General features: G+C 59.9%; 1 protein-coding gene across 1 annotated transcript in view; it reads right to left on the reverse strand.

The window, feature by feature from the left end:
* Positions 1–346: 346 nt before the first annotated feature.
* MGMT (O-6-methylguanine-DNA methyltransferase) overlaps positions 347–12528 on the reverse strand; it is a 283175-nt gene continuing 270993 nt past the window's right edge. The window contains exons 4-5 of the mRNA XM_077877201.1: positions 8723–8862; positions 347–1630 (exon numbers count right to left, since the gene is read on the reverse strand). Of these exons, the coding sequence (XP_077733327.1) occupies positions 1406–1630; positions 8723–8862 (365 nt within the window). The 3' untranslated portion in view covers positions 347–1405. The remainder of the gene's footprint in view (positions 1631–8722; positions 8863–12528) is intronic.

Below are 12528 nucleotides of genomic sequence, written 5' to 3' on the forward strand. Positions count from 1 at the left end.
GAGGGGCCGCGCGTCACCACGTCTCTGGGTGGCCGTCAGTTCCTGGAGAAAAGCCTTTTCCTTATGGAATTTCCAACACAGCCGCCTCCCCGGCCCCCGAGTGCAGAGTGTGCCCCAGGTCCCCCCACACTCGTCGCCCCAAGCCGTCAGAAACACAGGAAGGAGCCCTCTGCTCTCGCGCGGAGACGCCCGACAGCGCGCTTACAGTTCTGGGAGCCCGCCGAGGGGCTCAGTGACGCAGGCCGGCTCGGCGGTCCGTCCAGAGGTCAGGCCTCTACGCAGCTCACGGTGGGAGCGGGACGGCGCGCTTGGAGACGCAGCACAGAGAAGGAGCGAAGTCAGGAGATGATGGAGTAAGGGTCACAGCACTTTATTTTGGAGGGGAAAAAAAATCCAGAATTCGGTTGATGTAATAAAGGGATACGTTAAACTACAAATTGGGGAGAAGAGGCTGAAGCCGGCTAACATTAGGTCCTTGTTCTCTCGTAGGCGTACAGGTAACGCGAAATATAAAATGCACCCAAGCTGCGCACGTCACAGGCCGTATATTTGCCCAGCCTTTCAGTGACACGTACAAACCACCTGAGCTTCCCTGCTGTGCTTTACGGTCGCAGGAACCCCTGACAAAAATACAGCTTTCTACTGCACGGTGGGGTGGGGTTTATTTTCTCCATATATCATTCGCTCTATTTTATTTATCCACATGCACAGCTACGCGTTTCCCTCATGCTTTTTCTGATATAGTTAATTATAAAGCTGCAACGACAGCAGGATAATGAAGTATCGGGCTGAGGTCCTCGGTGGATGCTGGAAACGCTCTGTGACCGCCCCGGGGACAGGAGCCGACCACCTTCCGGCGTGACCTCTCACCTCCAGGCTCGGGCTCGGGGTGCCGGGGAAGGAGAGGTCGGCGGGCCTCGCCACCTCCTCTGCTCGGGGCATGCGAAGGTCAGGGGCTGGGCTGGGGCCCGAGGCAAGACCCCCCCCATCCCTCAGAAAGGAGCCACTGCAACCAAACCCACCTCGAAGGGTGACGGTTGTCCCAGCGGGTCTTTCCCATTTGACCGATACAGCCCCACACACGTGCATCCTGCACCAGCCTTTCTGGTGGTGAGTAAGGCAAGGTTAGGAAGCCTGCTGAGAAGCGGGGGTAGCCGGGAAGCATGCCGGGAGGCCGGCTTCTGGGGGACAGGCCTGTCGCCCGGCTGTTTGCAGGCTCCCCCTGCTCCCTCATCCCCGCTGTAGCAGCCGTTAGAGATGGAGCGAGAGTGGGAGGGGAACAGACCGTAAAAACAAGGAAGGGCACACGCACGGCATCCCTCAGGACACATCCAGCACCTTTAATAGAGCAGGGCCACCACGTACCCCTTCCAGCGTGCTGGTACCTTCACAGTCACTCAGATGTTTACTCCCTCACGCATCCGTCCCGGCCAGCAGGATGGGGGCTGGGGGTGCCACCCAGCGCCCCGCGTCGGGTTCCGGCCAGATAGGAGCCCCCTGGATAGGTGGGCTTCCCTGCCAGGCGGCCTTCGTGGGCTAGCAGCCACTCCTTCGTGGCGAGTCCTCCGGTGTAGTTGCCCATGGCTCCGCTGCTGCAGACCACTCTGTGGCACGGGATGAGGATGGGCACCTGGAAGACAGGAAGCCAGCCCGTTAGTCTGAGCTCCAGGCCAGCGAGTCTCCTGGGGTCAAGCACCAGGCCCCTGACCACAGCTGACCTAGCAGGGGCTACAGGCCAGGGGTGGGCTGGGTGCGGGTCCCTGGCTGGCTGAGTGCGCTGCACCCCTTGGTCTTGGAGGCTCTCGGCATGCGCCCAGGAGCCACGCGGTGCCTCCGGCATATCCAGAGAATCCCCTAGACCAAGATTTGGGAGGAGACAACTGCCTTGGCGAGTGATTTATAATGCATGATAACCAGATCCAAAACTACGTTTCCAAGTTATGGGTGGTGTGCAAATTCCTGAAACATTTCGACAAGTGACAGGAACCTTCAGGAAGACGGTACTCACACAAGGCTCCGGCCGACTGTGGCTGCCGGCTGCTACAGGCTCCGGGTTTTCGTAAATAATTCTTACTGGAACACAGCCATATCGGCTGCGGCTGCTTCTGACAGCCTGAAACATCCACCATCAGGCCCTTTACAGGAAAGGTCTGCTGACCCCACCTCGTGCCGCGCCGTGTGCCGGGCGCGGCTGTCTCCCCGCCTCAGTCCCGGGACACCTGGGGAGCTTGAGCAGCTCTCGTCCTCATCTCTTCTCACCTGAGCGGCTGCTGCCGCCACCCCGCCACCCCTCAGGACCCCGGACCCAGGGCCACAGCCACCCTCGCCCCTCCGCCCGCCTCGGGTAGCCTCCCACCTCCGGAGGCAGGAGCGGCCGGCGCCTGCCTGCAGCAACAGAATGGCTTCGCTAAGAGCAAGGCCGCCTTAGGATGAAAACAAAGCCAAACACAATCCTACAAAGAGAAGCCAGCCGATGGCTAAACGGCCCCAAAGCCAGGACCAGGAGCAGGGATGGGGGGCCGGGAGGGGTGCGGGAGGGATGCAGGCTGGGCTCTGGGCACCTCAGGGCTTTGCCGAACGGGCCCATCCAGCTACGGGCGGCTCAGCTAGCTGCTGTTCCAGCGCCAGGGGAAGCGGGGCTGGCCCGCGGCCCCAGAGGAGGAGGGCAGGGGTCTCTCTGGCGGACACGGAGTGCCCCCAGGACAGGAACCCCCCCCCCCCAGTGCCCTTGCCTGGAGCCTGCGCGGGGCACACCTGCGGGTGTCTAATACCCCACGTCCAAGAGTGGATGCCTGGCCTCACAGGGGCTGGGTTCGCGTGGGGGCCACGGTCACACGGGTGGTCGTTATTCCCACAGCCACACACGGGCCAACCACCCCACCTGACACAGTCCTGGAAGCCAGTCCTGCTGGCGAAGGTGGGGGGGGGGGGGTGTAAAGGCCAGTCCTGTTCCCTCCAGGGCTCGGAGGCTCCCTTCCAGCAGCTGTTCCAGGGGGCAGGGGATGCCTCGGGCCTCCTCCCCCTGGCCTGGCTGTACAGACGGGAGCGCCAGGACCCCGCTGGCATCAGTGTCTGTGCTCAGGGCGGAGTCCACTGTGGAGAGTGGGCACCGTGGGCCTGGCCCTTGCTCCTGACTTCCACGTGGCAGGACACCCACTGGTAGGAGGGACATGCCTGGCCTCGTCCGCCTCTCTCCTCTCCCCCAGCCCGAGGGGAAGAGACTCAGGGACCAGCCGGGGGGAGTCCCCAGGACCCAGCCCAGCTGGCGTTGGAGACAGGAAGGGGGTCGGACTCCAGGCGAATTTCCAGGAAGCCCACCACGGCCATGCTACCTCTCCAGGTTAGCTTTTATCCTGATAAAGCAAATACGCTGATGTCCCATATGCACCTCTTCGCTGGCCCAGAACACGGGAGGAAAGGGGAGGGAGGGAACGTGCGGCCCCTTAGAACCAGAGTGGGCAGGGCCGTGTCTCAGGTGGTTGACCTCCCTTGGTGGGCAGCTCGTGGCACAGCTGAGGGCGTGCCGGCCTGGTGAGGGCTCCACGCCCGGGGCCACCAAACGCAAGGGTGCACAGATGCGCCCACTGCAGGGGCTCCAGGAGAGGGACGGTCACTCTGCTTAGAGATCCCGACAGCAGTTCCCTGGAACCTGAGGGACTTCCCAGGGGGAACCACAGGGCTTCTCAGCAGTGCTCACCCCTGAGGAAGGGGTCTGACCGGGAGTCCCGAGTACATCTCTGTTCAGTCCTAAGCGGCTCTGTCTTGACTGGGGTGAAGGGGCTCCGGGGGTCATCACTAATGGCCCAGGACACGCGGGGCGACAGCAGGTCCCAGGGCTGGGCCACCAAGAACGTAATGGCCAGTGAGCACGGTGACAGGAACGGGCCCGGCTCAGGAGACACAGCCAGGGCAGGAAGGGCACAGGTCATCGGAGACCTCACCCGGGGGACCATGCAGCGCCCCGTCCTGCACTCTCACACGTGGCCCCCGTGCCCCCAAGGTCCTGCAAGGACAGCAGCCCGTCCTGCAGGGTCCCGAAGGGTGACCTCTACTGAGACAAGCTCCACCTCCAAAGACTTGAGCTGGACAAAGCGACCAGCCCCCCGTCGGGTGAGGTTCTAGAAGAGCGGCCGAGGACATGTTTCTGGGGGCTCCTCCCATGGTACTGGCACCCACTGGCCAGGTGTCCGTCTCAGCCTGCCACACACCCCTGGGTGGGCCCCGGGCTGCACCTGTGCCTGGCAGGTGACATGGTCCCCAGTTCTGTCCCAGATGCGGCACCCCGTGAGGCCGCTGGGGCGTGTGTGGCACATCATGCCCCCTGAGAAGCCCCAGGCACGGCTGCCCCCGGGTCACGGTCCTCTGCTTGCTTGAGCTCGCACCCAGTTTAGAGGCAAAGAGGGGATTCCAGCTCCAAGGAGGCAGAGCCTGGCGCCCAGACTTCTCGCCACCGCACCTGCTGCCCGGGGTGCGGGGGGGGGGGGGGCGCCTGAGTGTGGCCTGGGGTGCCGGCCAGCCCTGCGGGTCACCTGACTCCTCCCACATCACCCCCTCCCACCCGACTCTGACCGGAAGTTTGGGTTGCCACGGGAACGCATGTGCTCTGAAGCCAAGCGGCGGGGGGCAGGGTGGAAGGTGGGGGGCGGCCTGGCTTCCTGGCAGTGCCACTTCACAGGCGGAGGGTGACCCCAGCGCCCCGCCCTCCCCCGCCCGCGGCTGGCCATCCCCATCCCCTTGGAGGGAGACACAGAGCACTTTAAGAAGGGAACACCGGCTCGGACTGAGGGTTCTGATCCAAGAGTCACACTAGTAACTGCTCTGAGGACGCGCCCAGACGATGTCCCACGTCAGCCCGACCGAGAAAGAGGGAGATTTAACTCAGGGTCGTTTCGTGAACATCTGGGCACCAGTTGAGGTTTCCCGCCTAACGTCACGGGTGAGCGGATTTTCCTCCCCGCTCCCCAAGCTATGCAATTACAAAAGGCGGACGGGGATCCGTCCCCACCGCGTGGCACGGGGACAGCAGGACGGCGCCGCCCCGGCCAGGCTCGCCTCGTGCCTGCAGCGGTGGGACGCACCACACACGCAGCTTTCACCACCAGAAACGGGGAACGCTGCTCCCGTTTGCGCTAACTTTGGCGGCAGGCTAAAGTAACGAAAGCTGCCCAAATTTATTTGAGCCCTAAGGACGTTTCAAAGGATCCGCGCCCCCTCGTACCCTCTCCTTTAAAGCCCGCGCTGCATAAAATGTAATTTTTATCAATAACCAAGCAGCTCCTAATATCACAGCTGCATTGAAATCTTCATGCTGTGAAATCTAATTCATCCAGTACGTGAATCCATCACTTACACAGACCCTTTCTCAAATGCTATAAAACTTCCAAACCCATAGATTTGTCTCCAACAAAAATAACACGAAGGGGCCCTTCAATCAATAATGGAATCCCTCTGATTCTGGTGCTGGCTGAATATTTTTTCCAACTTCGCCTTTGTTCTTGTGGTAGTAGCCCACAAGGGAAAGAGCTTGTTTTCACTCGCGGCCTCATCAATACCTAAATCCTGGTGAGCAAGTGACACGGAGAAGCTGTAATCAATAGCTCCCTGTGCGTTTTTTTCTTCTGGTCAAATGGTTCAGCCCCACTGACAGCCCTGACACTTAGAACATGATGCTAAATCTTTATCAACAGCCATCTGGGTGACGAGCAGAACAAGACTCGGGGGGTCATTAACACTCATGGCAATCTGTGAATAAACTAACTCCTCCGGAATGCGTTTGTTTAGAAAAAAGTGGGGGAAAGTCTCCGTGCAACGTATCGATCGCCTTTGAACTGCATTTAGCAAATTCTGTCTGAGGATGAGCACAAGGGTGCTTTTGGGGGGTGCAGGGCATCTTCCGCGTGATCCACCAGAAGACGGACCCTCCTCCACGGTGTGTGGCAGGGCGCACCTTCCGGATCACTGCCACAGCGGCTCGCCTGGGGCTGGCGGGTCCTTTGTGGAAAACTTGGGGAAAAAAAAAAAATCGCGTGCTGAGGACGGGACCAGGCCGCCACACGGCGACAGCCATCCCTCCCTCTGGCGCGGAAGGGAGCCCCACGCCGCAGCAAGCGCTGTAACGTGAGCCAGCACGTGCTCGTGTTTATTGCAAGCCACCTAAGGAATTAATGCACAATGAGCTTCATGGTGTCGCGTGACATTCCAGGCCCATTTTTCACCCTCCTTCCTGAAACGCACAATTGCTCTATTCAGCCCGAACACAGATCATCGAGGAGGACGTCTCCACGAGGCTGCTGGTGCCGGAGCTGCCGCGGGCCGGATCTCACCGCCTGCGCCGAGGGAGGGGGCACCCACGTTGGGCGTCCGCGCCGGTCGTGGGCCAGTCCCGGGCCGCCTCCTGGCTGCTGCTCCCCCGGGTCCCTTCCAAGGAGGCTTTAAATCAACGTGAAGGGAGCCCTTTGAGGGCTGCCGGGCTCCCCGGGAGGCTGAGCCTAAGCGATCCCTGCAAGGCCCCCTGGCAGGTCTGCACCGAGCCCCGAGGCGCCGCTCAGGCCCAGGGGCCCTGCACCCTTCGTGGGCGGCGCCCGGCGACAGAGGGACACACGGACAGGCCCCCGCGGCTCACCAGCAGCCTGGCTGCTGTTGGCACGGGAGGGCACCCAGAGGGGTCGGGCCCGCCCGCTGTCGTCACTGCCATTCTCGATCGGGCCCGAGACAGGGAAGTCAATACGTGGACTTTACGGACATTAGACTTTTAAGCCTTGTGAGAGCCTATTTTATAAATTTCAGTGACTGGGGCCATATTTGAACAGAGACATTCATAGAGATTAATAGCAGGAGGGGAGAGTCCTGCTGGTTGCCGAACAATAAATGTTGCTGAATATCGCCACGAGCGTGATCGCTGAACGGTGACGGCGTCTCACCGCCGAGAGTGAGAAAGTGCTGTCAGCGCACGAGGCAGGTGAGGCCGGCGGGACGGGCGCCCGCTGGCAGCACGTGTTTGCAGAGCACCAGCTGGGGGGGGGGTGCGCCCACCACCCCGCCCACGGTGGGATCGGATCCAAGCTCCGTGAGCCGGGGAGTGCACGCGGGCACAGCAGGCACGAGGACCTGGACAGCGGGAGGGTCTCTGTGGGGCCGTGAGGGCCTGAGGCTCCTGTGTTCTCACCACGCGGCGGCCCATCGTCGGGTCACCCGAGCGAAGCCTCGCTGCTCCTGCTCAGGGCCACGTGCCACCCAGGAAGGGACGTGGGCTTCCTGAGGAATGACGCAGTTCTAACTTTATTGGGAATGTTAATGAAACAAACAAACAAAAAAAACCCAAACCGCGCACACACACTCAGGACTCTGACTCGGGGCCACCCCGCACGCCCGCGTGTGTGCCGGCAGCGTCCCCGAGGACATACCGGCCACGCGGCAATTCAAGCACACCAGGTGCGAAGCAGGGCGCCGAGCGGGCCCACCAGCCCACTCAGGGCACAGAGAGGTCAGGGTGTGCAGGGCCGGTTGCCCACGTCACGCACTGCTCCCAATCCCCGGGGGATTTCAATACGGCAGAGAATGGACCTGCAGGGGCCGCGTCTCGGGCAAAAACCAGGCAGTTCTGTGTAAACGCCAACTCTTAGAGGCACCGGGCTCTGCCCTCAGCATGGAGGCAGGAGCAGCAGGCCGGGGCGTGTAGATGCCTGCCTCCCCCCGGTGATCTGGGGGAGGGGGATAACCCTGAAAACAGACCCCAAAAGCTACAGACAGAAAAGCGAGGTCTATCTGATGTCGTGACTTCCCCTCCAGGAGGCGACGGCCCTGCTTCCTCCTCCTGACAGGACGCTGTGCTTCTGTCACCTCAGAGGCTGTCCCACGGCTCCAGGGAGCAGCTCAGGGATGCGCGAGCAGACCCCAGCCGGGCACCTGAGGGGCGACAAGAACTAGAATATTCGGGTCGTGCTCAGCTGTGCGGGGGTCCCCTGTGGACCTGGCGGCCTTGTGGACAGGGCACCACGGCCTCTCCCCCGCTCCCGTGGACTTCCTTTCTGAGGCAGGACGGCCTGCAGCCCAGGCGTGGGGGTGGCCTCTCCTCCTGGTATGACAGGCATGCAGCCACCCCACGCGGACCCGTCCTCTGGCGAGCGCGGCGCTGCCGGGAGGGAACCTCCCTTTCTGCAAACTCTGACTAGAGGTGCACGGAGGGGAGGGGATGGAGCCACCCCTGGGGAGGCCTCGCCCAAAGGCCACGAATCATCCGCCTCCTGAAGCAAGAGCCCTGGTGTCAGGTTTCCAGCCTCCCTAGGGTCAGGCACACGGGCTGGGTCTGGACCCCCGTCCGTGTCTCCTTCTAGAACGACGCTCCACGCGGGCAGCCTCTCCGTCTGCTTTGTTTCCTGCCGCAGCCCTGGGCCCTGGACGAGTGACACCCACGAGGCGCCCCGTACGCCTAGTTCCCAGATGAGGGGACGGATGTCCACTGGCCACGTTGCCCAGGCGTGGCTCTCCTCCTCCGTACTCACCGTGACCAGGGCCCTGACACACACGGAAGGGGGGTGCTTCTGTGGGGACACTTCCCGATCACCCTCGCCAAACACGGGTGGCAGGGACGCAGACCTACCAGTGCCGCAGGGGCCCCGTCACAGGCGCGGCCCCGGCCCCTGGGGGACACGCTTCCATCACGCGGCCCTGGGCCCCCCCAAATGCGGCGCCGAGGCCTCCCCTCCACCCGCGGCCAACTTACAGGATTGCTCCTCATCGCTCCGCCCACGGCCCGCGCGGCTTTTGGGTTGCCTGCCAGGGCTGCTAACTGCTGGTAGGAAACCGTGTCTCCAAACTTCACAAGCTCCAGCAGCTTCCGCAACACCCGCGCGGTGAACGAACCTGAAAGACAATACAGGGCGTCGTCGCGTGGGCCAAGGGCTCCCACAGCTGTACGGGGCTGCCGGTCCTGAAACAGAGAGCACATCAACATACTGGGGTGTCACGCTCAAGAACGCGTGGCCTGTGGCCTTCACCCCCGGCCCCGTCACCGACATCCCAGGACGGCGCGTCCCAGATCTGCAACTTCCTCCCCCCTCCGCCCAGGTCCACGCAGGAACATGCGCTGCTCTTCCGGGACCTGCGCGTGGGTGAGCTCGTGAGCAGTCTCGTTAGGGAGCACGGGCGGCCCTGCCCGCCGCCGGACTTGAGAGCTTCTCCTACCGCCGTGAACGTCCGGCCTCGGCCGCGGCACAGAAGGGAAACGAAGCCCCGGGTCGGGCTGGGGTTTTACGCCTCCAGCAGCGAGCGGGCTCAGAAGGCCGAGGGCCACGGCACGCGGGGCGGGCGGTGGGGACCTCGGCTCCGGGCGTCTGTAATGAACACGGCTGCAAAAATAAAATGACTTTATTCCCATTTTAATTGACTAACCACATCAAATTGCATTTGTTCTTCATCCTGCTGCCGGGAAGGAACAGGTGAACGCGTGAGAACATTCTCTCCCTTGGCTTCCAGGTTTTAAGAGCTGTTGCCCAGGCACGTGAAGGAGGCCGGTCTGAATCGATACCTATTGTCTTTCCAAAGGAAACACACGGCTCGGGAGCACTGGACACGGAGCCGCGTCCTCCACGGCGGGGGCACCGAGCCCCCGGGGTTGGGGGGGGCGGGAGTTCCTGATGGCAGCAACAAAGGGAAGGCTTCCACGGGCAGCAGCGGCGTTCCGGAGTGTGTCCCTAATAGCACTAATTGCACTCAGTGCCAAGCTGGCAAAGTGTGATTTGGTTCTTAAAGGAAACACACCCTTACATGCGTGTTAAATAATAAAAATCACTTCTTAACTGAAGGGAATGATAATCACTTCACTGGAAAAAAAAATCTGTTTAGTCTTTATTATAACATTAAGCAAATTAAACATCAACATAATCCAGGTGATACTAGAACAGGGTCATAAAAGAAATTAACTTTGTTGTTCATTAATTTACATGGATTAGTAGAGGGCAAAAAGATAGCAAATGTGCTCTAGTTTTTTATGATATAATTTCAAACTGTACACCATTTGTGGCAGGAGGGTGACTTTGGGGTTAATCAGGCTGATTTGTCCTTTTAATTGCTTTCTATTCAAAGAAAATTCATTAGATAATGTTCTCTTCAAAATTCATGAATCAATTTAACTGAAGAAACCACATTAACAGCTTTGGGTTCATTAGCACATGCGGTTGTGTTACTGGCTGATTGCTCGGAGGGTTTCCTTAGGCAAACACACTCTGTTTACTGTGATTTCTTCAGAACGGGTTTTGAAATCAAACTGTTAATCATTATCATCTTTGCTGTTGTTGTTATGCCTCACTTAAAAACAAACAAACAAAAACAGGCCAAAAAAAAAAAAAAAAAAAAAAAGGAGGGAGGAAAAAAGAGAAGGCAGGCTGCCCGGTGATAACTTGGGGAGGAAGCGATTTCAGGGGTGGCGGCCGTCTTAGCAAAGAAATCGAGAGGAGACGGCAAGAGGCAGGGGCCCATGTCCTGCCTTCCTGGGAGAGCCGGGGCTGCTGCTGCTGGTTTTCCGTGATGCCGCCCGATTTCCGGGAGAAGAGCCTGGAACTTTACCCGACCCGCAGGACTGCGGGTCGTGCCTAGGCCACCTGGCCACGCGCCTCGCTTCCCTGGCACAGAGGCGACCTATCATAAGACAACCCTAGGTCTGTATATGGGCGCAGTTTATCCAACATTTTCAGCTTCGCTGTCAATTTTTCATGGGAGATAATTTCTCACTTTGTACCTAACATATTAGGAAAAATAGCTCGAAGAACGTAATATTTTGCAATCACGCACATCGTTTTATAAAATGTATCTGAAAACTCAATTTCACCCTGTAGGGAGCAAAGGCATTAATTAGTGTGAGCAGCTTTCAGAGACGGTGCCTTTAACCCCAACCCGTGCAAAATCAGACGACGAAACTGCTCTCCTTGCGAGGAGGGGCCGGCCGATGCTTCCAGTTGTTAAATATCATCCTAACATGTAGTAAAACCTTCCCATAAAAATTAACATACGTGGATGTGGAAAATCTATTTCCCGGAGGTTGAGGTGTCCGCGTAAGTCCTCGGCGCAGACCATCCTTTCAGGTGGCCCAAAGGGCAGCCGTTAGATGACGCTGCTTCTCGCTCCCATTTACGGCCTTCCCCGGACAGCAGGTGTGACCCCAGAGCCGTGCGGGGTGGCCTCTGGTGGCCGCAGTCACCCTCTCCTCCCCACCCTTTTCCTCCTGCCGTCCTGGGATCTGAGCACGGCCAAGGCAGGCCCTGCTGGAGCAGACTGATGCTAGAGTCCCCCTGCCCTGGGGACAAAGCCACTGTCACGTTCGCGTGGGTGGCCGCTTAGACCTACCCACCACGATCACCCAACCCGCCCACGGCTGCTCCTGCATGCTGTCCGGCCAGACTGTAGGTCACCAGCGTCCCCGGGCTGGCGAGGGGCTCTCCACCGCTGCCCGTGGAAGATGTCATTCTATGTCACGGACACCAGGGTTTTATGTGAGCTCTTCTCATGCCACTGGTGGGAGTCGAGATGAGGGAGGCTTCACCAGTGCACTGGGGCTGACACAGCCCAGGGTGGCCCTGACGAGGGAGCCTAGGCAGGCAGTCAACTCCACAAGTTGGACGGGAGGAAGTGACCAGGGGCCACTGTCTTCCTTCCCAGTGACAACCACCGTTGTGAGGCCTCCCTGGACAGACACGGCCCACGCCCCACCAGGCACCACCAAGCTCGAGGACAGCTGGTCAATGGCAGGGCTGGGCCTGGAGACTGGTCTCCTCTGCTCCAATGAGGGAGAGCACCATGCTTTCCAGTTCTTAGGGGACAGAATCATTCTTTCAAGGTGACCTTTGTGGCAGGGTGCAGTGTCCGGCGAAGGGCCGTCTTTCAGCTGCCCGGGCCCTGGGGCTCTCCACCACCAGGCTGCAGCTAGCTGGCACAGGCAGGTATACAAGGACAGGGGTGCCTGGGGCCCACAAGGCTGGCTGCCCTCTGGGCCCCGCCAACGGGGCACCTCAGGAGCTATCACGGGGTGGGAAGGGCGCTGCCCGCAAGGGGCTGCGGAAGCTGTTTGCCACATCTGTGCACAGAGAGCAGTGCCCACAATCCTGCAGGATTTTCTTGCATGTCATCCAATGGCTTGGTATCCGTGGCACAGACTGTGGCTATTGGATAGGTTTTCAAGTTTCCAAGGGCTCTTCACTTCCAGGCCTGGCCTTCTGTTGCTCCTGGCACAGAGGGAGCCCCCGGGCTGGCACACTGGAGTTCCCGAGAACCTGGAGGGTGTGAAGCCAGTTTTCTGATCCAGTGGATCTAGAGGAGGGTTTTTTTTTTTTTTTTTTTTTTTTTTTTTAGAGGAGGGTTTTGATAGGATGCATCCTGAAGCGCAAACGGGGCTGACGTGACCTGATGTTGCCTGACCATTAGTGCAGCCGGGACTGACTGTCCAAGAATGAGCCTGGGAGGAAGTACGGGAAGATGACCGGGAATGGGGGCCCGGGTTCCAGGTAAGATGCAGTCAGCACACTTCACCCTTTTTTC

Source organism: Canis aureus, chromosome 29 (assembly GCF_053574225.1).
Source record: "Canis aureus isolate CA01 chromosome 29, VMU_Caureus_v.1.0, whole genome shotgun sequence".
Lineage (NCBI taxonomy): Eukaryota > Metazoa > Chordata > Mammalia > Carnivora > Canidae > Canis > Canis aureus.